Genomic DNA, 26,002 nt, shown 5'->3' with positions numbered 1-26,002 from the left:
TATATACAAAGCATTAGGAACACCTGCTCTTTTCATAACGTAGACTGACCAGGTGAAAGCTACGATCCCTTACTGATGTCACTTGTTAAATCCACTTCAATCAGTGTAGAAGTTGAAGGGTAGGAGACATGTTAAAGAAGGATGTTTAAGCCTTTAGACAATTGAGACAGAGGGTGAATGGGCAACACAAAATATTTAAGTGCCTTTGAACGGGACATCCAGCCAACTTAACACAACTGTCGGAAACATTGGAGTCAACATGGGCCAGCATCCCTGTGGAATGCTTTCAACTCCTTGTAGGGTCCATGCCCTGAGGAATGGAGGCTGTTTTGAGGGCAAAAGGTGGGGTGCAACACAATATTAGGAAGTTGTTCACTGTTCTTAATGTTTTGTGCACTGCCATTTAGCAGACGCCATGCTCTACCAACTATACATTTCACATATGGATGGTCCTGGGAATCCGACCCACTACCCTGGTGTTGCAAACGCTATGCTCTACCAACTGAGCTACAAAGGACCACAATGAAAGGTGTGGCCAATAGACTGCACAGGTGACATGGGCTTGAAGCACCCATTTTCACAAATGGATAGAATGGCCTACAGGGTTCTGGGTCAAGAGTTCACAAGGTCAAGTATTGTACCATTACATAACTACACTGAATAAAAATATAAATGCAACATGCAACAACTTCAAAGATTTTACTGAGTCACAATTCATATAAGGAAATCAGTCTAAATAAATAAATTAATTAGGCCCTAATCTATGGATTTCACATGACAGGGCAGGGGAGCAGCCATGGATGGGCCTGGGAGGACATTGGCCTTACCTCCGGGGAAGCATGCCTAGTCAATCAGAATGAGTTTTTCCCCTCAAAAGAACTTTATTACAAACAGAAATGCTCCTCAGCACCCCTTCAGACGATCCTGCAGGTGAAGAAGCTGGTTGTGGAGGTCGGTGGGGTGGCGTGGTTACGTGTGGTCTGCGGTTGTGAGGCCGGTTGGACGTACTGACAAATTCTCTAAAACGACGTTGGAGTTGACTTATGGTAGAGAAATGAATATTCAATTCTCTGGCAACAGCTCTGGTGGACAGTCCTGTAGTCAGCATACCAATTGCACTCTCCCTCAACTTGAGACATCAGTGGTATTGTGTTGTCTGACAACTTCACATTTTAGAGTGGCCTTTTATTGTCCCCATCACAAGGTGCATCTGTGTAATGATTGTGCTGTTTAATCAGCTTATTGATATGCCACACCTGTCAGGTGAATGGATTATCTGGACAAAGGGGAAATGCTCACCAACAGGGATGTAAACAAATTTGTGCACAATATTTGAGAGAAATAGCTTTTTCTGCATATGGACAATTTCTGTGATCTTTTATGTCAGCTCAAACATGGGACCAACACTTTACATTTTGCGTTTATATTTTTGTTTAGCATAAATATACACTGAGTGTACAAAACATTAGGAACACCTTCCTACTATTGAGTTGCACCCCTTTTTTGCCATCAGAACAGCCTCAATTCATTGGGGTGTTCGAAAGCATTCCACAGAGATGCTGGCCTATTTTGACTCCAATGCTTCCCACAGTTGTGTCAGTTGGCTGGATGTCCTTTGGGTGGTGGACCATGATTTATACACTCGGAAACGGCTGAGCGTGAAAAACCCAACAGCGTTGCAATTCTAGACACACTCAAACCATTGCGCCTGGCACCTACTACCATACCCCGTTCAAAGGCACTTAAATATTTTGTCTTGCACATACAGCCTCTGAATGGCACACACACAATCCATGTCTCAATTGTATCAAGGCTTAAAAATCATTCTTTAACCTGTCTCCTCCCCTTCATCTACACTGATTGAACTGGATATAACAGGTGACATCAATAAGGGATGATAGCTTTCACCTGGATTCACCCGGTCAGTCTGTCATGGAAAGAGCAGGTGTTCTTAATGTTTTGTACACTCAGTTTATCTATTATGTTTCTAGTATATTCTACTCGAATGACCTGCATGATAATTCAAATATATTTGCTTCCCTGGAATAGTATCTTGCCAATCTGCTCCCAGCTCACTATATGCAAACCCCAAATCATCAAGGGCTATTTGCATCTGCACATTTTAGGCCTATGGACTATAGCCTAAGATGTGCACATGTAAATACAGTAGCCCTTGATGAGTTGGGGTTTGCATAGGCCTATATGAAGTGGAAGCAGGTGCATGGTTGCAACCTGGTGTCAGAGCCAAGACACTCCATTAAGTATGATATGTTACGTTTGGTATGGTTACATACTTTTGGTTATGTAGTGTATGTGGACACCTGCTCATAGAACATCACATTACAAAATCATGGGCATTAATATGGAGTTGGTCCCCTGTTTGCTGCTGTAACAGCCTCCACTCTTCTGGGAAGGCTTTCCACTAGATGTTGGAACATTGTTGCAAGGACTTGCTTCCATTCAGCCACAAGAGCATTAGTGAGGTCGGCACTGATGTTGAGCGATTAGGCCTGGCTCGCAGTCAGCGTTCCAATTCATCCCAAAGGTGTTCAATGGGGTTGAGGTCAGGGCTCTGTGCAGGCCAGTCAAGTTCTTCCACACCTATCTCGACAAACCATTTCTGTATGGACCTCACTTTGTACACGGGGCATTGTCATGCTGAAACAGGAAAGGGCCTTCCCCAAACTTTTGCCACAAAGTTGAAAGCACTAAATCGTCTAGATTGCCACTATTCTGTAATTTCAGATTTCCCATCACTGAAACCAAGGAGCCTAGCCTGAACAATGAGAAACAGCCAGAGACCATTATTCCTCCTCTACCAAACTTTAAAGTTGGCACTTTGCATTCTCCTGCCATCCGCCAAACCCAGATTCTTCCCTCGGACTGCCAGATGGTGAAGCTTTATTCATCATTCCAGAGAACGCGTTTCCACTACTCCAGAGTCGAATGGAGGTCGAGCTTTACACCACTCCAGCCAACGCTTGGCACTGCGCATGATGATCTTAGGCTTCTGTGCGGCTGCTCGGCCATGGAAACCTATTTCATGAAGCTCCTGACGAACAGTTCTTGTGCTGACGTTGCTTCCAGAGGCAGTTTGGAACTCAGTTGTGAGTGTTGCAACGGAGGACAGACAATTTTTACGCACTACGCGCTTCAGCACCCGCTGGTTCCGTTCTGTGAGCTTGTGTGGCCTAGACGTTTCCACTTCACAATAACAGGACTTACAGTTGACTGGGGAAGCTCTAGCAATGCAGAAATTTTACAAACTGACTTGTTTGAAAAGTGTTATCCTATGACGGTGCCACTTTGAAAGTCACTGAGCTCTTCAGTAAGGCCATTGTACTGCCAATGTTTGTCTATGGAGATTGCATGGCTGTGTGTTCGATTTTATACATGTGTCAGCATCGGGTGTGGTTGAAATAGCCGAATCTACTAATTTGAAGGGGTGTCCACATACGTTTATATATATGTATGTATATATGTGTGTAAGACAGATGGTTACTTAAGGCAAAAATGAAAGTAAATTGGATGGGTGGGTGTGTAACTCGAACGTCTAGAAACCCAAAGGTTGCTAACTCGAATCTCCTCACAGACAACTTTGGCAATAGCAACTTTTCAGCTACTTACTAGTTTTTTAGCTACTTTGCAACTACTTAGCATGTTAGCTTACCCTTCTCCTAACCCTAACATTAACCTTTTTAGCTAACCCTCCCCTAACCTTAACCCTTTAACCTAACTCCTAAACGTAACCTTAACCCCTAGCCTAGCTAACATTAGCGAGTTAGCTAACGTTATCCACCTAGCTTGAATTCGTAACATATCATACATTTTGCAAATTTGTAAGATGTTGTACTTTTTGCAAATTCGTGACCTAACATGTTAAGCAAATTAGTAACATATTGCACGTATTGCAAATTCATGACATATAATACGAATTGTAATTCGTAACATATCATATGTAATGGGTGAAGGACATCCACAAATTAATACATATATAACTCTAAATGTGCGCAATTGTTTTGCATGGAATAATCGGAAATGTGTAGTTCTGACTATGCTCAATAGGTGGTGATATTAAAACCAAATAGTTGTAACGTTTAACCATCCCCTGAAAATGGCACCTAGCTGTCAATGGTTTTAGCGGAGTTGGGGGTCTCCTTGCCCCCCAGCAGCCAAATCGAACGTATTGTGGCGTTTTATTGAAAACGACCTATTCCAGTGACCTGTAGTCTGTATTATACATTTGAATATACAGTATTTGCTTCCATGGAACAATGTATTTACCACCTATTCCGTAAACCCAGTCACTGGTTTTCATTGGGGGGCTGTGGCTTTTATGTAATGTATCCTTCCTTTCTTTCTCTCTTGAAGATATCTCTGATCTAATTTATTGTGATAAGATCAGTGATTTAGACTGGGTGTAAAGGTGCATTAGGCAGGCTAAGGGCACACTGATTAGATCTAATTCGTTGACTGTAAAAAATGACTGGACTTAAAGATCTACATTAGAATGGATTCCAAAGAATCGTCCAAGTGACAGACCATTATGACAACAGACAGACGTCTGTTCAGGGCAATAGATGGCACATGCAGTGAGTGGTGTAAAGCACTTAAGTAAAAATACTTTAAAGTACTAGTAAAGTCATTTTTTGTCGTGTCTGTACTATATTTTTTGGCAACTTTTACTTTTACTTCACTACATTCCTCAAGAAAATGGTATACGTTTTACTCCATACATTTTCCATGACACCCAAAAGTACTCATTACATTTCGAATGCTTAGCAGGACAGGAAAATGGTCCAATTCAAATACTTATCAAGAGAACATCCCTGGTCATCCCTACTGCCTCTGATCTGTCAGACTTACTAAACACATACACATATTTTTATAAATGATGTCTGTACATTTTTAAAACAAGAAAATTGTGCTGTCTTTGCTTAATGTAAGGAATTTGACATTTACAGTTTTACTTTTGATACTTAAGTATATTTAGAACCAAATACGTTAGACTTTTACTCAAATAGTATTTTACTGGGTGACTTCCACTTTTACTTGAGTATCTTTCTATTAAGGTATCTATACTTTTACTCAAGTATGACAATTGGGTATTTTTTCCACCACTGGGCACATGCAACATGGCCCTTGCGTAATTCCAGTCGCGGTGATGTGACACAGCCTTGATTGTACCCACACTCTGGGTCATGGCTAGAAAGGTACAACTTTTGTGACATTTATTTCAAAATAAATGTTTTATTGTTGCATTTTAGCTAACCCTAACCTTCACCCTTTTCCTAACCTTAACCTAATTATCCTAACCTGCTACTTTAATTATCCTAACCTGCTGCGTAAGTTATCCTAACCTCTACGAAAAAGATAAATCGGACAAAATGTGCATTATTTCTTATCAAAACCAGCTCCCGCTGTCCCCGATGCAATGTTGGCTGCTTCCACTGCAGGTGTTATATAGCCTAATATTGCGCCTGCTACAGCTCAGCGCAGTCCGGTCAAATAGCGCCATCGTCTGCCTCTATATATATCGCTCCCCTTGACTTTCCCCTTCACATTTGTGCATGCATCCAGAGGAGCAGAGGTTTCATTCGAACCTGGCCGCTATACCTGAAAGCGCGAGATAACAGGGACCTGGCAATGATCTCACTGGACTTCAATTTGAATGTTTTGACAAGGGACCTGTCACTTTATCTGGAAAATCAAGTGAAAGTTGGACTTTTTGGATCTGGAGTATTGTCACTGGTGCTTGGCTTCAGCGCAGCTTATGCCTACTATTACTTGATCTCTGTCGCGAAGGTAGGGAGGTCACAGAGGCTGCTTTGAAGAATAATTATTTGGGATACATTGTAACCTGCAACTTGTCTTTTAATTATTAGAATGTGGCATAACGGTTATTATGAGGGATATTGCTCGCGCTTTTGCGCATCAAACCGGCTGAGCTGCTGCATGGTTTGCTGAGGGGGCTGATTTATAACAGTACCGTACGAGCATCTGCGGTACTGCACATGTGATATAATCTCTCAATAAAATGCTATCGTATGATTTTTCTCCAGACTAAATGTGAATATTCAAAACTTGTACAATTAGGCCAAGGCTACATATTTACAAAAGTTGAATTGTTATTTAGGCCGCATATATTTTATCGTGAGTCCTTTGTTGGTTTTGTAATCTGAAATGTCGATGATGTAGGCTCGGTTTAGGCTATTATCATACAAGCTGTCAGAAATCTAAATGCAGTGATTGTTCATTACCTACTGTAGGTCTACTGTTATATTCAGAAATTAATGGGTTTTCCAATATTCGATTTCCCCAATAATGAAACGCATAGGCCTATATAACATTAGGCGATCGTTTGATAATAATAAAACATACAATAACGACCGTGCATTACATTTGTTGTTATACAGGTTCAGAGATGTGCTGCACATGTATAAGGGCCTATATTCTCTGATAGGACAGATGTGTTTGATATTGTGGTGACCTCATATAATCCCATTTGCAACACTACCTACTGTCACTGTATTCTCATTACCAGTCTCCTTCATCTCCACTAGTGACTGCAGAATGTCCCTAAAACTCACCAAAACATTTACTATTTTCTCACACTTTATACAGTCCTCTAAACCAACATTAGAGCAACATAAAATATTTAGATTCCAGACTTGGTATTGCATTACAATTACACTATAGTTGTTGAGATCCTTCCTTTGGAATCAATATTCAATATCATGTGATTTCAGTGAAGAGGCTTCACGATGTTTTTAAGGGTATTGTAAGGGAGGAGTGGTGTAGATTGTGAATGATGAAGTATAATGAACTGTATTCAGGAGATTGTTTGTCGTCTGTAGTATACAGTGTGTCAATTCAATGTAGGAAAGGCACAACAATGTATCTTTGACTTGCATGGTCAGACATTCCTCCTCCACTTCCCCTCAATAACGTGAAAGCCACATCACTCACACACTTCATGTCTTGTATTGCAGAAGCCCCAACTGATTTCTGGTGGTAAGAAGTTCTACCAGTTCCTGCGGGACCAATGTCCCGTGGTGTCAGAGACCTACTACCCCACCTTCTGGTGCTGGGAGAGCCGGATCCAGACACTGCTTAGACCATTCGTCACGGCTAAACCGGGGGTCAGCTACAGAAAGTAAGACTTTTATAGGATGAGAAGTGATGGTAGTGGTGTTATTGTTGAAAGAACTATCTCAAAATGAACATATTGCGAGAGGATCTTTAGCATGTGATCTTTAGCATCTCTTAAATAAGTGTCGAAGTTCAAGGGTCACTTGGCCTAGTGACCAGGTAGAATGAACGTTGAATTGACGTCTGTGCCCAGTGGGTTGCACCTCTTGTCTTTCGTCAAGACTGATCAGCAGAAACGTGAAAGGAATCTTTTGTGTGATGGTATTGGCTCAGCCAACCGGTGCCACTTTAATGCAATTTTGTTAGAGATTAATGGTCAGGGTGTCCAAGGCCTCCTGCATTTATTAGGTGGGTTGAAATTAATTAAAATGAGTTGGGGGTAGTTAGTATATATATATATATGTATGTGAGAACTCCTTCAAGACTGTTGGAAAAGCATTCCAGGTGAAGCTGGTTGAGAGAATGCCAAGAGTGCAAAGCTGTCATCAAGGCAAATGGTGCCTACTTTGAAGAATCTCAAACATAATACAGTTTGATTTGTTTAACACTTATTTGGTTACTACATGATTCCATATGTGTTATTTCATCGTTTTGATATACAATGTAGAAAATAGTAAAAATAAAGGAAATCCCTGGAATGAGTAGGTGTGTCCAAACTTTTGACTACAGTGCCTTCGGAAAGTACTCAGACCCCTTGACTTTTTCCACATTTTGTTACGTTACAGCCTTATTCTAAAATTAATTAAAATAAAAAAATCCTTAGCAATCTACACACAATACCCCATAATGACAAAGCAAAAACAGGTTGAGAAATTTTAGCATTTCATAAATAAATGTTATTTATTATATGCAAAAAAATTCTAAAAACCTGTTTTTGCTTTGTCATTATGGGGTATTGTGTGTAGATTGCTAAGGATTTTTTTTCCCAATAGCTTATTTTTTGTATTTATTATTTACCTTTATTTAACTGGGCAAGTCAGTTAAGAACAAATTCTTATTTACAATGATGGCCTAATACATAAGTATTTAGACCCTTTGCTATGAGACTCAAAATTTAGCGCAGATGCATCATGTTTCCATTGATCATCCTTGAGATGTTTCTACAACTTGATTGGAGTCCACCTCTGGTAAATTCAATTGATTGGACATGATTTGGAAAGGCACAAAACTCTCTATAGAAGGTCCCACAGTTGACAGTGCATGTCAGAGCAAAAACCAAGCCATGAGGTTGAAGGAATTGTCTGTAGAGCTCAGAGACAGGATTGTGTCGAGGCACAGATCTGGGGAAGGGTACAAAAAATGTCTGCGTCATGGAAGGTCCCCAAGAACACAGTGGCCTCCATCATTCTTAATTGGAAGAAGTTTGGGATCATCAAGACTTTTCCTAGAGCTGGCTGCCCGGCCAAACTGAGCAATCGGGGGAGAAAGGTCTATGTCAGGGAAGTGACCGAGAACCCGATAGTCACTCTGACAGAGCTCTAGAGTTCCTCTGTGGAGATGGGAGAACCTTCCAGAAGGATGACCATCTCTGCAGCACTCCACCAATCAGGCCTTTATGGTACAATGGCCTGACGGAAGACACTCCTCAGTAAAAGGCACATGACAGCCCGCTTGGAGTTTGCCAAAAGGCACCTAAAGACTCAGACCATGAGAAACAAGATTCTCTGGTCTGATGAAACCAAGATTGAACTCTTTGGCCTGAATGCCAAGCTTCACGTCTGGAGGAAACCTTGCACCATCCGCATGATGGATGTTTTTCAGCAGCAGGGACTGGGAGACTAGTCAGGATCGAGGATGAACAGAGCAAAGTACAGAGAGATCCTTAATGAAAACCTGCTCCAGAGCGCTCAGGACCTCAGACTGGGGCGAAGGTTCACCTTCCAACGGGACAACGACCCTAATCACACAGCCAAGACAATGCAGGAGTGGCTTCGGGACAAGTCTCTGAATGTCCTTGAGTGGCCCAGCCAGAGCCCGGACTTGAACCTGATCGAACATCTCTGGAGAGACCTGAAAATAGCTGTTCAGCAACACTCCCCATCTAACCTGACAGAGCTTGAGAGGATATGCAGAGAAGAATGGGAGAAACTCCCCAAATACAGGTGTGCCAAGCTTGTAGCGTCATACCCAAGAAGACTCAAGGCTGTAATCGCTGCCAAAGGTGGTTCAACAAAGTACTAAGTAAATGGTCTGAATACTTATGTAAATGTTTTATTTATATATATATATATATATATATATAAAAAAATGTTGGGGTAAATTAGAATACTTTTCTTAAAACCTGTTTCTGCTTCGTCATTATGGGGTGTTGTGTGTAGATTGATTTACACATTTTTATTTTATCAATTTTAGAATAAGTGTCACACCCTGACCTGAGAGAGACGGTTTATTTTTCTATGTTGTTAGGTCAGGGTGTGGGGTGGGCATTCTATGGTTTATATTTCTATGTTTTGGCCAGGTATGGTTTCCAATCAGAGGCAGCTGCCTATCGTTGTCTCAGATTGGGAACCATACTTAGGCAGCCCTTTTCCCTCCTTGAGTTGTGGGATCTTATTTTTGTACTGCTGTGTAAAGCCTGCAAGACGTGACGGTCGTGTTCCATTGTTTATTATTTTGTTTAAGTGTTCAGAGTTCAAATAAATTCAAGATGAACACATACCACGCTGCACCTTGGTCTACTCCTTTTGACGATCGTTACGATAAGGCTGTAACCTAACAAAATGTGGAAAAAGTCAAGGTGTCTGAATACTTTCCGAAGGCTCTGTATATAATATATATAATATAGTATATTCCACAGAGCTAGAATCAAAATAGTGATTTGATCTGATTTACTGACCGAAAATACCAAATTATTTGATCGTCGTCATTAGTTACTGTATTTATGTAGGCTGTCCACTAAGGAGCAATATCATCATCAACTTCAATAGCCAATCAAGATAGAGTAGACCTTCTGAAATCTTTACTACTATTGCTGAAAATCAAACTATAGGTAACTAACCACAGAATGGGACTATAGGCCATCTATTACTATTGTCCTCGCCTTGATAGTCAGACTTGCCCTAATCTGACCCAGTGACTCAGAAGGATGCCCTAGTGCCAAGGGCATTCCACTTCCCTTGGCCTTTTTTTGACCATTGTCCAATCAAGCAGCTACATGTTTCCCACTTCCCACAATGCACCATGGCAGCATGTGGGTCTCACCCACCACCTGTCTCAGATCAAAGCCTGTGTGTGTGTGTGTGTGTGTGTGTGTGTGTGTGTGTGTGTGTGTGTGTGTGTGTGTGTGTGTGTGTGTTTTAGCCAATGATATTTGTTGGAGGTTATTAGTCATGAGGGAAGAGAAGACCTCTACTAACCATAATCAAATCTACACAAGGACAGAGCATAGAAATTGCATTACTAGAATTGGAAAAGTGCCTCAGACCATGGCAATTTGACTATTTGACCCACCATGGAATGTTGAACTGAATGGGACAGAGATCCTTGAAAGCTGACCAGGTTTGTCTCGATTATCGCTGGCTGTTGGAGTGAAATTTCTCTCTCTCTCACTCCACTCATCCGCATCTGGGATTAGCATGTCTATAAAAGAGGTGTCCTCCTGTTCTGCTTGTGGGTCGTGCTCGCTCTCGATTGGTACACGGCCCAACCAGCTGGCTCCAGATTGGTGCATGGCCCACGACCCCAGTGGCTGCTCTAGTCTCGCCTTTAAGTGCATATTTAATGCTGGTGTGGTTCTGTAATTTCATTCCTCCACCAGTCATACAGGCATTGACAACCAATGTTGTCGTCTGGTCGCTCGGTTGGTTGGCGTGAGATGGATTGCACTGGGACTCATTGACCCCAGCTAACGGGGTAGGCTTGGGGAAACTATACATTTATTCTCCATAAGAATCCACTGCAGCTGCAGCGAACAAAATCTCTTCACAGCAAAAAAGGTTGATCTGAGCACCCAGTCGGAGGTCGCAAATGGAGCATCAGAATTGTATCAGGATTGAGATCCACATATGGATGTGATTTAAATTGGAAGTCAAATCAGATTGTTTTTTTGTTTACACTTTAGGGAAAAGATCAGATAAGTATCAGATATTCTAAATCATTGGCAGAAGATCTGAATTGGTCTGCCTGTATAAATGCAGCTTGTGAGGCTGATCACTAGTGAAATAAAGTGGTTGTCAAGAAAATGGTGCAGGTGGGACTGCACGGCTGCAATTGCACATGCAGCCCAATTCTGATCTTTTGCCCAATTAGAGGCAAAAGATCTGAACTGATTGGTCAAAATACCAATTAGGTGGCAAAAATGATCTGCATACTAGGTTCAGTTTAGTCCTAGCAGAACTCGGCTAGGGGAAGGGAACGTCCGTGCCTCGCGTACTCTTTTACAAGACCCTTCGCTTTAAAAAAGCGATATTACTTTGTCCCTCTTGAGATGCCATAGCAACAACATAGTCAGTATACAATTCCTCAAAATAGTTAGAATGAATCTAAGATGAATCGTTAATTAATTTAGCCGAAGAGGTCTGGTCGCAATATTTTACATCTAAGTAAGATGTTTGGTGCAGTATTTCTCAAGTGGAAATATAGATCCATATAGGTTCCAACAAGAAAATAAACATTACTATAAGGGCACAAGGCAGATGGTTACAGTCTTTGCAGTTTACTTATAATCCAAAAGGAGAAGGAAAGAGAATGGTCGTGGACAGGCAAAAGGTCAAAACCAGATTCTGAGTTCAAGAGGTAAAGAGTGGCAGACAGGCTCGATGTCAGGGCAGGCAGAAGGGTCGGGCAGGCAGAAGGGTCAGGCAGGCGGGTACGGAGTCCAGAAAAAAACATGCAAGGTTCAAAAGCGGGAAGACTAGGAAAAAGATAATAGAAAACAGGCACACGGGAAAACACGCTGGTTGACTTGAAAACATGCAAGATGAACTGGCACAGAGAGACAGGAAACACAGGGATAAATACACTGGGGAAAATAAGCCACACCTGGAGGAGGTGGAGACAATCACAAGAACAGGTGAAACAGATCAGGGCGTGACAATTACAGTTGTTAATAATTCTATACCTTAAAGTATTCGATTTCAGATATCTCTCTCGATATATGTATATATAAATAAAGTGGTTGTCAAGAAAAACTAAAAGATAAACGCCACATGCATCAATTTCAAAGATTTTACTAAGTTACAGTTCATATGCGGAAATCAGTTAATTGAAATAAATTCATTTGGCCCTTATCTATGGATTTTACATGACCGGGAATACAGATACCTTTAACAAAAAAAAAGGGCCTAACAATGGGCCTCAGGATCTCGTAACTGTATTTCTGTGCATTCAAATTGGCATCGATAAAATGCAATTGTGTTCGTTGTCCGTAGCCTATGCCTGCCCATACCATAACCCCACCACCATCATGCGGCACTCTGTTCACAATGTTGACATCAGCAAATCGCTTCCCCACATGACGCCACGCACGTCGTCTGCGGTTGTGAGGCTGGTTGGACGTACTGCCAAATTCTCTAAAACGACGTTGGAGGCGGGTTACGGTAGAAAAATGTACATTAAATTCTCTGGCAACAGCTCTGGTGGACATTCATGCAGTCAGCATGCCAAATGCACGCTCCCTCAACTTGAGACATCTGTGGCATTGTGATGTGTGACAAAACTGCACATTGGCCTTTTATTGTCCCCAAGGTACAGCTTTATAATGATCATGCTGTTTAATCAGCTTCTTGATATGCAACACCTGTCAGGTGGATGGATTATCTTGGCAAAGGAGAAATGCTCACTAACAGGGATGTAGCCAAATTTGTGCACAACATCTGAGAGAAATAAGCTTTTTGTGCATATGGAACATTTCAGGGATCTTTTATTTCAGCTCATGAAACATGGGACCAACACTTTACATGTTGTGTTAATATTTTGTTCAGTGAACATATAGATATACAGTATATACAAAAGTATGTTGACACCGCTTCCAATTAGTGGATTCGTCTATTTCAGCCACACACGTTGCTGACAGGTGTATAAAATCGAGCACACAGCCATGCAATCTCCATAGACAAACATTGGCAGTAGAATGGCCTTACTGAAGAGCTCAGTGACTTTCAACGTGGCACCGTCATAGGATGCAACCTTGCCAACAACTCAGTTCGTAAAATTTCTGCCCTGCTAGAGCTGCCCCGGTCAATTGTAAGTGCTGTTATTGTGAAGTTGAAAAGTCTAGGAGCAATAATGGCTCAGCTGTGAAGTGGTAGGCCACACAAGCTCACAGAATGGGACCACCAAGTGCTGAAAGCGAAGCATGTAAAAATTGTCTGTCCTCGGTTGCAACACTCAATACCGAGTTCCAAACTGTTTCTGGAAACAACATCAGCACAGTAACTGTTCGTCGGGAGCTTCATGAAATGGGTTTCCAAGGCCGAGCAGCCGCACATAAGCCTACGATCACCATGCGCAATGCCAAGCTTCGGCTGGAGTGGTGTAAAGTTTGCCATTGGGCTTTGGAGCATTGGAAACGCGTTCTCTAAAGTGATGAATCACGCTTCACCATCTGGCAGTCCGATGGATGAATCTGGGTTTGGCAGATGCATAGTGCCAACTGTAAAGTTTGGTTGAGGAGGAATAATGGTCTGAAGTTTTTTTTTCATGGTTCAGGCTCCTTAGTTCCAGTGAAGGGAAATCTTATCGCTACAACATACAATGGCATTCTAGACAATTCTGTGCTTCCAACTTTGTGGCAAGAGTTTGGGGAAGGCTCTTTCCTGTTTCAGTATGATACTGCCCCCGTGCACAAAGCGAGGTCCACATAAATGGTTTGTCGAGATCAGTGTGGAAGAACTTGACTGGCCTGCACACAGCCCGGAACTCAACCCATCGAACACCTTTGGGATGAATTGGAACACTGACTGCGAGCCAGGCCTAATTGCCCAAAACATCAGTAGGTGTCCACATACATTTGGTCATGTAATGTATCTCCTAGATATAGGACAGACACTTCAAAACCTTAGTCAACAAAATCTATCATAAGGAATGTCTTTTTTTGCCATTTAGGAATATGTTATTCAATGCGTTTCTATGGGCTATAGTACTAAAGGCCAAATAATAAAAAAAAAATATATATATACCTAAAAGGATCAGAAACTCTAAATCAAATAGCTAAATGATCGATGGTATGACCATCTGAAAACAATTCCATATGTTAGCTTAGTACCTCCTCCCTATTCAAACATTCTCTACCGAAGTTCTCATTTGGGCAGCATGTACGAGACAGCGCAGAGAAGCAGGAGAAATGTTATAGTGGTATTTTGACATGCATAACCAAGAGACGTGCTTTTTGATAATCCAACCTATGGATTACAGAATAAAGGAGTCACGATTTTGGGTTTCAGTGGGATTGGGACTTGACAGGAAAATAGCCTAGGCTCTAGGACGAGAAGATAGAATTTTCCCTCATGTCTCTCTGAATTGTTAACAGACTCATGACACAGATGCCTACGTAGGGAATTGTGCATAGGCCTATCAAATTTGTGACTGCCTGAAGACTTAAAATGACAGCTCAAAGAGACACACGTTCTTTAATAGACTACGCTGTAGGGGGTTTCCTTTAGGGTTTATTAACTGAATTCAGGTTGCGAATGCAGTCCGGCAAGACCGGCAGTGTCAATTTTGTGTGCGCTTTGAATTTATGGCCACTTTCTGTGAAGTAAATACGCTAGGCTTCCATGCTACACCCTGTTTGGATAATGTGCTACTACATTTTTCCTAATCTGATGCTGAGGAATTAGTGCAGACATTGGGGAAGAAATTAGTCATCATTTTTCTTTTTGGGAAATGTGAAGTGTTCTCGGGACAGTCCCGTGATCCGGTTACCCATGATAATCCCTAGTTTGTGTGTCTGTAATTTAGTGCTGTCTTTTTCTACCCGGCCTGTCCCGCTTCTCTTCTGACTGTTATGTCTGACCTCCTCCTCTCTGCAGTGAGCTCATTAGAGCAGCAGATGGAGGGCAGATCTCTCTGGATTGGTTCGACAACGATGACAGCGCCTCCCACCCCAACTCGGCCACGCGCCCCACCGTCCTGCTGCTTCCAGGCCTGACCGGCACCAGCAGAGAGTCCTACATCCTCCACATGGTCCAGCAGAGCAGGGAGCTGGGATATAGGTGTGTGGGCCTGGCTAGAAGTACTAGACAGTACTGCACAGTTTTCATTAATTCAAACTATTGTTCCATTCAATACTCTGGATTAGCTCTATGTTTTAGCCTGTAGGACTATTTTAAACACTGTGTACAGTCAACTCTTGATAACACGCTCATCTGTTTCAGTGCTTTGCAGTTCAGTAGTCCAAATTCAAATACATTTCCTTTCCAGTGAACATACTCTATGTCAGGAGTTGACAATACTTTCAAACGCATTTGTACATTGTGTTTTAACAACTGTGTATGAAGGGATTAGGGTTACTTGAGGTAGGCAGCTGCAACAATAGAGAAGCTAGCCAAGCTCTCAGTAGGCAGAGCAGAGCTGCTTTGGAAAGAAAGAGCTGAACGTTGCACAAGCACTAAGAGATGCCGAGGGAGGCAGTTTTTTCTCCTCCAATAGGCCCCTTCTGTGTTCTCTGTACTCATTCTTTAAAACGGAGGGAGCAGTTTAGAGAAGGTACGGGAGGGGGGCAGGCAAGCGGAGCAGGGAAGGGAGGGTGGCATGCAAGCTATCAAAGCAGGGAAAGGAGGGGGGGGGCAAGCAGGCAAACTCAGCATCTTTCACCCCGGCCCTCACCCCTGTCCTGCTAGCTTAGTGAATTACAGCTTACTGGTACAAGCTTTGCAGCAGGAAGCAAATGTACGTCACCACTCCTTCCCGTGTCCACCCCCCCCAATCTACAGTATGGCCCCACCCTGCTGCTGAGTTTTACAGATAGAAACAGCAAGTTTGAGTCTCTCAGATAACAGATGAGTAGAGAAATGTATGATACTGCTGTTCAGCACTAATAGAAAAACAGATTGGGGGCAGCGTGTTATTTTGAGTCATGCAGTGCACCTGGAAGTTAGAACATAGTCATCACACATAGTCTGCTGGTACTCGCTTACATTTAGGAAATGAATCATATTAGCGTTAGTCTTGTAATTTCTCAAGGAATGCAAGGAAGGAAATGGAATGAATGGAATTCCAAGGGTAAAGTGCATGTTGTTGTTGTGTTTCAGGTGTGCGGTGTTCAACAACAGAGGGGTGTCTGGCGAAACTCTCTTGGTGAGAATTTAATATTCATACAAAGTACAGTTTCAAAAGGATTGGTGCGCGTGTGCCTTTTTATGTTTTCAATTCAGACATGCATTCAAAACCACAACCGTTTTCGACGACTATATTACTCCGTACAATCAAAAGGTATCTTCGTCTACACGGCTATGCAAACACTCACAACGTGACAAAGACATAGGCCCTACATCCTAGTGGTGCTCCACATGCATGTGCAGGCTTTCCCCTGCATTGTCATTGGTGCTATTTATCAGTGTGACATCCCCGTCACTATGTCACCGAGCAGCCCATAACATGTCTGTGTCATGTGTAACCCGTAGTGTGTAACCCGTAGTGTGTAACCCGTAGTGTCTTGGGTAACCCATAGGGAGCCTAGTCCAGACAGGATGCAGACAGACTATGTTGTTACATAGCAGGGATTGCAGTTACAGGTGGATAGATAGTGTATTCTAACACTGGACCATAGAGCAGAATGACCTTGCCCTGTCCTGTCTTCACCAAGCACATGCTCCTTCTGACATCCACTGTAGCTCAAGCTTTATCTATGAATCTATGCCTGTTCCAGATCTATTTAGCCAACAATTAGGGTTTGTCAATCTCCATTGAAGTGAGGAAGTGCTATGATGCTATTCAAGAGATGCAAATGTGCATAAATTATATTAGGTATCGTTGTCACCCAAACAGCTCAGCCAGTCGACAAATGGAACCTTGTATCGTGCCATAGTTTGTGGCCACAATGTCCTTTTTGAGCTCTGTGCTCTCAGAATAAATAAATGGGTTGTTTTGTGTCTTGTCGTTGTTGTATTCACATGCACAGTCACAAAGACAGACACACATGCAGTCAAGCATGAACACACACACGAACACACACACACCAGTTACTGTATCTTGTAACCCAGGCCAGGGTTTCATCTGAAAGGGCTATTCTCAGTTGCCAAACTGGGCCATTACTGTAGTGCACACAGATCATTAGGAATTAGAGTACAAGTAATTTAATAGGATAGAAAAAAATCGAACAAACTTCACGTGTTGTCTGCATGATGAGATAAGAAGTACTCTAATTATGCCTAGTTAAATAAATATTTACAGTGTTTTGTATGTACAGGTATGTATATATACCAGTACTATGATCTCCGAGTATAACTATTGCACTACATAACGTGGTGGTAAGAAAGGAATGACCCTTCTTCCACTAGCTTTGAGGTTTTATGCAAATGCCTACGCATTCATAAGCCTTTGACTGTTTTCTTTGTGGACAGTTTAGTGTAAATGGCGTCCATTGTTTAAATAGGGCACAGTATTAGAAGGAATGTCCTGCTGTGTGAGAGGTTCCCTCTCGGAGCTAATTCAGTTCTTCAGGTTTCGAACTGCAGCCGTTGCACTTAGTTGGTCCATTTGAGTCGCATCATATATCATAGTAATATTTACCATTACTACAATGCAATGGATGATTATTGGACATTGAACTGTGTTCTATTGTAGTAAACTTTAATACTGTATCATCAAAAGGGAAATTGGTTTACGCTGTTTTTATTGTGGATATTCTCGTTGTAACCGTACCAGTACAGTTCCTACTCCTCTCAAGTTGTCTACTCAAAAACGTAGGCTACGAGGAAAAAACAGCTGCCACTTTGGCTGAGCTTTGCTCATGAATATTGATGAGGAAAGGTATTGGTATGCAGCCACAGAGATAGACAACATGTCTGACTGAGAAATAGGTGACGTTAAATGGACTTGAAACGCTGAAGTGATGTTGTCAGGGAGTATGAAGTTATAAAACCAGCTTTAAGGTTATTTTAAATCCATGTGTTGTCAGTTATTAGTACTTTAGTGGGTTTTAGGTACAACATAGAACAGTTGTAAAGCTGTAGCCTATCCCTTTTTAGATTGTACTAGTATTTTAATTCATTGTCACCTTTAAAACCCTGTTGTGTTTCATTTAGTTTTGTAATTAAATGTCCCGAGTGGTGCAGCGGTCTAAGGCACTGCATCTCAGTGCTAGAGGCGTCACTGGTTCGATTCCAGGCTGTATCACAACCGGCCATGATTGGGAGTCCCATAGGGCGGCGCACAATTGGTCCAGTGTCATCCGAATTAGGGTTTGGCCGGGGTAGGCCGTCATTGTAAATAATAATTTGTTCTTAATTGACTCGCCTAGTTAAATAAAGGTTAAATATAAAATAGAGTTTTTTTACTTATTTTCTTTTCTCAAACCTTAGTGGCCCATTATTGTTCTCCATGTCTGTGGTCTCATTTGACTAAGCGGGTCATTTGCTTAATGTTAACAAGAATTTCTTGATGGACAGATGCTACAGTCCAGAGGCTATCCAGCAGCAGGCTGCATGCTACACAGCTCTGACTACTCTTTAATGGTGTTACAACTGCTCCTGTGGTTGCTACTGCGCTAACTCCAAATAGCCTGAATCAGCCATTTGTAATGCCAGACCTTCTTTTTCTACCACTCATCAGTAGAGCGCCATGGAAACGACATAGCATCATGGAGATGGTTTGGCCTCTAAATCACAAGCAGTGTTTGTGCATGTGTGCGAGAGAAGGTATGAAGGCTTGAGTGTAATTCATGTACTGCGTGTGCACGTCTGACTATAGATACCCTAACAGTGTGTGCACGTGCAGGGAGGATGATACACAGTACACACACTCTGCAAAAGCACACATGGTGAACTCTTCTTATCTTTGTGTGCCACCCAGACACCCAGAACGTACTGCGCTGCCAACACAGAGGACCTGGAGGCTGTCATCGAACACATCCAGAGGACAAATGAGGACGCCCCTCTCATGGCTGCTGGGGTCTCCATGGGCGGGTAGGTGCCTCTTCATGCATTCTCACTTCAATGGACAGTGACACTATACACTGGGCCAAATCCCAAGCGCATGCATTACTCAGACTTCTGCATAAATCGTGTATTATTGTAGCTTATTGACGTCAACGGGATCTGTATAGAGCAGTACTATACTACAGTATTACTTCACTGAACTGTGGGAGTCAGTCTGATGCGAGTATGGTTTATGTAGAGCCTCGAGAGCGCACTTGGTAGTCCTTGGGGTTTTAATGATTTTCAAAAAAGGTCAACGCTCACCAGCAGAAATTATGTCATGGGTTGGTAATGTATTTTGAAATTTTGCAGCCTCATGCTTTCCCCCTGTTAGAAACAACACTTTGCATTTGATTTAGAGAGCTCAGCCTCTCAGTAGTACTTACACCATGTCAAAAGAGGTATTCAAGCTATAATCTCCCAGGTAAGTGCAGATTGATGAAAGATTTAACATTTCACAATCCTCCTCTGCTCTCCCCTCTCCCCACAACCCTCTCCCCCTCTTTTGAACCCCAGGATGATGCTGGCAAACTACCTGGGTAAGAAGGGCAGGGAGACGTGTCTGAAGGGTGTGGTGGTGTTCTCGGCAGGCTGGGATGTGTTTGCGTGTACAGCGTCACTGGAGAAGCCTCTGGACCGCTTCCTCTTCAACTCTTACCTCACTAGCTGCCTGCAGGCAGGTGTGGACAGGTGGGTGGGGGCCAGAGGAAGCTGGAGCCTGGGCTGGGGGATTAGCCTATTTTAGCTGTTAGCATTGTTTAACATTGTTTTCCTTTTAGCGGTTAGCACCTGAACCCTGAGGTTTGTGGAGGGTGTGAACTAGCTTGGCCACTTTCTTTCTTTCTTTCTTTCTTTCTTTCTTTCTTTCTTTCTTTCTTTCTTTCTTTCTTTCTTTCTTTCTTTCTTTCTTTCTTTCTTTCCCTCTCTCTCACTCTCTTGCCTCTCTCTCCGCTCTCTCTCTCTTCGCTATCTCTCTCTGGGGATCCTGGACATATTTTATACTTCACTCTCAGGCCCCAATCATATCATGAACATTGCCACTGGATATTAAAGCAAACCCCCATGCTTCCCCATGATGCCCATTGAAGCAAACCTACTTCCACAGTGAAGCAAACCTACTTCCTGCTTCCTCATGTTTTTCTCTCCTCTAGACACAAATCTGTCCTTGAGAAGAGTTACGACATTGATCATGTGATGAAGGTAAAATGCACTTCCTTTTTAATGACCTCCTGTAAATCCAATCAAAGTCAAAGAAAACAATCTATTCTTGTCACGTTCTAGTCTCGTCCTTATGGCCCTCTTGGACTGCTGCCAAATGTTGTTTATCCCAACCCCCATGCAGGCCAAGACCATCCGTGAGTTTGATGAGAGGTTCACGTCTATAATGTTTGGCTACCCCACCAACGATGACTACTACCACGATGCCAGTCCTATCCACAAGCTCAAGTCTGTGCAGGTGCCCATGTTGTGTCTAAACGCTGCAGACGACGTCTTCTCCCCCTGTCATGGTGAATCCACAATCACACCCCACCCCTGGCCCTCCATGTTGGTTGCTTAGCCGATGAGCAAGGCCTATACGGAAAGACAATGCAGGCAAAACAGTGGTTCTCAAACTTTTTGTGGTTGGGGACCCCTTTTGTGATAACAAATTCATCAGGGACCCCTTAAAATCAGAACACAAGAAAATATAAGGAGTTCTGCTATGACTTTGGCAGTGCATGGCTGGATGAAACACGTCTCAAGCCCTGGGAAGGACCATTTTGGCACACGTTTTGCCATGAGGCAGAGAGAACTTTGCAATTTTAAAGATTAAATTACAGTGCATTTACAGTGCCTTCAGGAAGTATTCACACCCATTGACTTTTTCCACATTTTGTTGTGTTACAGCCTGAATTTAAAATGGATACAATTGAGATGTTGTGTCAATGGTCTACACACAATACCCTATAATGTCAAAGTAGAATTATGTTTGTAGAATTTCAAGTTTTCAACCCCTTTGTTATGCAAGCCTAAATAAGTTCAGGAGTAACAATGTGCCTAACAAGTCACATAATAAGTCCCAATCAGTTGAGCTGTGAATTTCAAACACAGATTTATCCACAAAGACAAGGGAGTTTTTCCAATGCCTCACAAAGAAAGGCACCTATTGGTAGATAGATAAAAAAAAAACAGACATTGAATATCCCTTTGAGCATGGTGAAGTTATTAATTACACTTTGGATGGTGTATCAATACACCCAGTCACTACAAAGATACAGGCGTCCTTCCTAACTCAGTTGCCAGAGATGAAGGAAACCGCTCAGGGAATTCACCATAAGTCCAATGGTGACTTTGAAACAGTTACAGAGTTTAATGGCTGTGATAGGAAAAACTGATAGATCAACAACATTGTAGTTACTCCACAATACTAACCTAAATGACAGAGTGAAAAGAAGGAGGCCCGTACAGAATAAAAAATATTCCAAAACATGCATCCTGTTTGCAATAAGGCACTAACGTAAAACTGCAAGAAATGTGGCAAAGAAATTAACTTCATGCCCTGAATACAAAGTGTTATGTTTGGGGGAAGTCCAACACAACACATCGCTGAGTACCACTCTTCATATGTTCAAGCATGGTGGTGGCTGCATCACGTTATGGGTGTGCTTGTCATCGGCAAGGACTAGGGAGGTTTTTGGGATAAAAATAAACAGAATAGAGCTAAGCACAGGCAAAATCCTAGAGGAAAACTTGGTTCAGTCTGCTTTCCAACAGACACTGGAAGACAAATTCACCTTTCAGCAGGACAATAACCTAAAACAAAAAATGTACACTGGAGTTGCTTACCAAGACAACATTGAATGTTCCTGAGTGGCCTAGTTACAGTTTTGACATAAATCGGTTTGAAAATCTATTGCAAGACTTGAAAATGGCTGTCTAACAATGATCAACAAACAACTTGACAGAGCTTGAAGAATTTAAAAAAGAATAATGTGCAAATATTCCACAAACCAGGTGTCCAAAGCTCTTAGAGACTTACCCAGAAAGACTCACAACTGTAATCACTGCCAAAGGTGATTCTAACATGTATTGACTCAGGGGTGTGAATACTTATGTAAATTTGATATTTCTGTATTTCAAAAACATGTTTTCACTTTGTCATTATGGGGTATTGTGTGTAGATGGGTGAGGAAAAATATAAATGTTATCCATTTCGAATTCAGGCTGTAACACAACAACATATGGAATAAATCAAGGAGTATGAATACTTTCTGAAGTCACGGTATTTTTTGTTTGTTTTTGTAAACAATACAAGAAGTATTGAACTGAAATTGATAATTGACCCTTAGTTAAGCCATGTCCCCCTTAGTTACTGTTGCAACCTCAGACAACATTTTCCCGGGAAGCACAATTCCCAATTCAACCACTGGTGAAATCCCCTCACAATGATCTCAAACTGTGTTTCCAATACACAATCAAATTAAACACAGACTACCCCTTGCTAATCAGGAAACTCTTGGGTATGTTGTGGTGGACTGTCATTTCAATTGCTTTACAGGAACCTGGTAAAATGACGTTTGTGGTGTAGCTCGTTTCTGAATTGCTCTGAATTCACTGTCAGAATGCAGTCTAAGCTATAACCACTTTTGGAGCTAACTAGTGCTCTCAAATCGTATCCTGATGTTGACAGCAGATGGGAGCTAAGTATTCATAACATTGCTAACTTAGCTACCTAACTTACATTTTGAGAAAACAAGTTATATTAAGTGGCTGCCTAGCTATCTAGCTTTCACAGGCTCTGCATTTCAGGAATCATAGTAGCAATTACTCCTGGTGAACTGTTCACTTATTTAATAATAATTGCATACATTTTATTTGACGAAAACTCTGTTTTCGCTATAGCCCTCTCCGGCTTTCATTGCGTTTAAACGTGAGCTTGTCCGAAGTGTCGGACTCGACTACAGTTGCGATCCGTTGGAGCGCAGCGATTGGTTGCCCAACATTCGGTGTGGGGCTTAGCGAATGGTCAATTGGTGGAGAACTGTGGATATCATAAACATTTTATAGAAGGTTTCTCTTTTTTTCATTCTATTTCTTTGATGGATACCAATATCCCCGTGAGCCTCCCAGGCCCATGCTTCCCAGGGTTAAGAACATCAATTGGAGATGAATAATATTACATCGTATTGTATTACACCCTGTAAACTTATTCCACGGACCCTTTGCCAAAATGTGTTTAATCTGTTAGTAATATAAATGTATATATATATATTATTATTTTATATCTATCTGTACATTTCTTGTAATGCCTTAATGTGTACGTGAATACCGTATTTCTGTGGGGTTTTGGAAGTTAAATCGACAATCTACTGTATAGTGCTTGGTGTATGTATCCATTGCTTGACTGCTAGATTATTAACAATGTGTCTTGTCTCTTCTCCTCCTCAGCCATTCCAGTGGAGGCAGTGAAGCAGAACCCTAACCTAGCCCTCCTTATCACTTGCCATGGGGGTCATATTGGTTTCCTGGAGGGCCTGTGGCCCCGACGGAGCACCTACATGGACCGCGTGTTCAAGCAGTTTGCCAAGGCCGTCATAGAACAGGGTGGTGACCTCAATGACCTTTCCAGCTAATAGGACCAGTTCTTCTCTTTTTCCTTCTCTCTGTCGTCCCTTCACACCTTCCTTTTCTCCCTCTCTCTTTCCTTCATTCCTTTTCTCCTTCCCCCAGTCCTTCTCTCCTTACTTCCTCGTCTCCATCCCTCTCTCTCCTCCCTCCCTCCCTTTCTCCATCACTCCCTTCCTCCATCGCTCCATCCCTCCCTACAAGCAAAAAAACCATTTTATTTTGAAGTGAACACTGTCACAATACAACATTTGTCCGTCCACTCATGTGTTCCTTCATACATGAATTAATTCAGTGTATGTCCCCATGAATTCATACTATGCTTATTCGAAAAAGTGATTGCAATTGCTCATGTCGACGGTGAAAGGATGAGTATGTTCACATTAGTTGTGCTAGCTAAATGAGTGTGTGGTGGAAATACTTTTTTAAGTTAACAGAAGTACTGTATGACATGAATCATTTCAGCTGTCTTTCCCCGTCCGTCAGTGTTCTCAACAACAACTTGTGTATCAGTAGGATTTTAGTCCTCAGGGATTGTATTTATTTTTACATAGTCTGTCTCTGTCTGTCCGTCTTTGTTATGAATGTGAATGTTTTTATGTTGAAGATCGTTAATTCCTTAAAAAAAAAAAACACACAAAAAAACCCATATCTAATCTCTCATGACAGACAGCTAGCTGCTATAGTAGCGCGATACTTAGTTCTTGGTTCGAGATGATAACTTTCCCTTACCCGAACAGATCACAGTATTTATGTTCTCTTGAACTGTTCTGCATGCACTTTTATTCACACATTCTACCTGTGCACACACCAAATAGCTCTAACAATGTAACTCCATTATTAATGATAAGGAATGTGAAATTGCACTATTTTAGTTTGAAACGAACCATGCCTCTAATTCCTTCATGCAAACACACTTGATTTCAATTATTTTTAATATGTTAGTAAGTATACCCAAAAGTCCTAATAAATTAATATACAAATATCACAGGGATGTTATTGTTGTCCAGATGTTAAAGACACAGCCAAGTCTTAGTTACTTCATGGACCAGTACTGTATTTTACCCTACTTGTAGGGTATTTGCTGAGCATATCAACCTGAAACCTCATGTTAGAATGAAGGTGCTAGATACAGTGATGTGTATGATATATTGTACATTTGAACAGGATTGTGTTACAGTAAGATGGGATGTATGCATACCCTCTGTGTTGACTGTGATCCTGCACCAGATGCATATTTCATCAATGCAGCCTGGTTGCCAGTTTAGTTCTGCTTAAGACAACAATGAGAATGGAGTTGTTTGCCATAAAGGAGTGAGCAAAAGTAGCACCAGATTTGGCAACCGGACTGTCACCGATGCACTGTTTCAGACATTGTCCGCATACAAAATGGCACCATATTCCCTATATAGTGCACTACCTTTGGCCAGAACCTCATGGACTCTAGTCAAAAGTTGTGCACTCTGTAGGGAATAGGGTGTCATTTGAAATGCACCTATGACTTTATTCCTGTGGAATTTGTATGTTTCTTTATTCTGCCCCGTGGCCATTAAGTAGCATGTGTCTCATCGTCATCACGTCCTGAACCTTACGACTTAGAACACCGCATCATAATCAGTAGCACAAAGGACATATTTTGTTAGTCATTATATTTATGATATTATATTTCATTTTATATTTTAAAAAACAAACATTCTATTTAACATGCCTAGCAATAAGATTTTCAGATTAAATTGTCTATGTAGTAAAAGTACCAGTATATACATGTATCAATACGGAGTGTATTTCGCTGTATGTAATACATTATTAAATGAAACCTACTACAGTGCAGTTGTCTGCTGTCTCTCTTCTCTCAAGTGCTCTGCTTGTTAATGCATTTCCTCAGTTGACTCTGCCTGATTTTATTGACTTTTAAGGGTTTGGTAATTTGGTCAGTGCCCCAATGTTGGCATCAGCTTCAGTATCATCCAAGAGATGTGTAATGCCACGTTCACGTCATGTCAGAAACTTGGGACCTCTGAGTTAAAATGAACCTAAGTTATTTGTGTAGAACTTCCTATTGGTTGATTCTGATACTTCCCGAGTGTGAAACTCTTTTTACAACGACCAAGCAAGGCGGAAATGTCTGAGTTTCCGACATTAAGTGAATGTGGCATAATAACAAGCTA

The 26,002-nt window shown here is 41.8% G+C and overlaps 1 protein-coding gene across 2 annotated transcripts; it reads left to right on the top strand.

Annotated features, from left to right (window-relative positions):
- The first annotated feature begins 5,563 nt into the window (after positions 1-5,563).
- Positions 5,564-25,662, top strand: LOC106600430 (phospholipase ABHD3). 2 transcript variants are annotated; one of them, XM_014191781.2, is made up of 9 exons: positions 5,564-5,805; positions 6,993-7,156; positions 15,123-15,305; positions 16,344-16,389; positions 19,105-19,217; positions 19,746-19,919; positions 20,381-20,429; positions 20,572-20,685; positions 23,658-25,662. In XM_014191781.2, the coding sequence occupies exons 1-9, from the start codon at positions 5,647-5,649 to the stop codon at positions 23,676-23,678; spliced, it is 1,023 nt and encodes a 340-aa protein (XP_014047256.1). In that variant the 5' UTR covers positions 5,564-5,646; the 3' UTR covers positions 23,679-25,662. The 2 variants fall into 2 exon arrangements, with proteins under 2 accessions (XP_014047256.1, XP_014047255.1); XM_014191780.2 differs by having other exon boundaries at positions 20,572-20,737.
- Positions 25,663-26,002: the final 340 nt, after the last annotated feature.

The sequence above is a fragment of the Salmo salar genome, chromosome ssa03 (genome assembly GCF_905237065.1).
Source record: "Salmo salar chromosome ssa03, Ssal_v3.1, whole genome shotgun sequence".
NCBI classification, from domain to species: Eukaryota; Metazoa; Chordata; class Actinopteri; order Salmoniformes; family Salmonidae; genus Salmo; species Salmo salar.
Note: the sequence above shows the minus strand (reverse complement) of the source record. Positions and strands in the feature narration are given on the sequence as shown.

What these genes read in the sequence shown, in the direction of transcription:
- LOC106600430 (XM_014191780.2), top strand. Translation starts at nt 5,647, where the DNA reads ATGATCTCACTGGACTTCAATTTGAATGTTTTGACAAGGGACCTGTCA. An exon ending in AGCAGGGAGCTGGGATATAG is followed by an intron (nt 15,306 to 16,343) that starts GTGTGTGGGCCT and finishes GTTGTGTTTCAG; the next exon opens with GTGTGCGGTGTTCAACAACA. An exon ending in CGTCTTCTCCCCCTGTCATG is followed by an intron (nt 20,738 to 23,657) that starts GTGAATCCACAA and finishes TCTCCTCCTCAG; the next exon opens with CCATTCCAGTGGAGGCAGTG.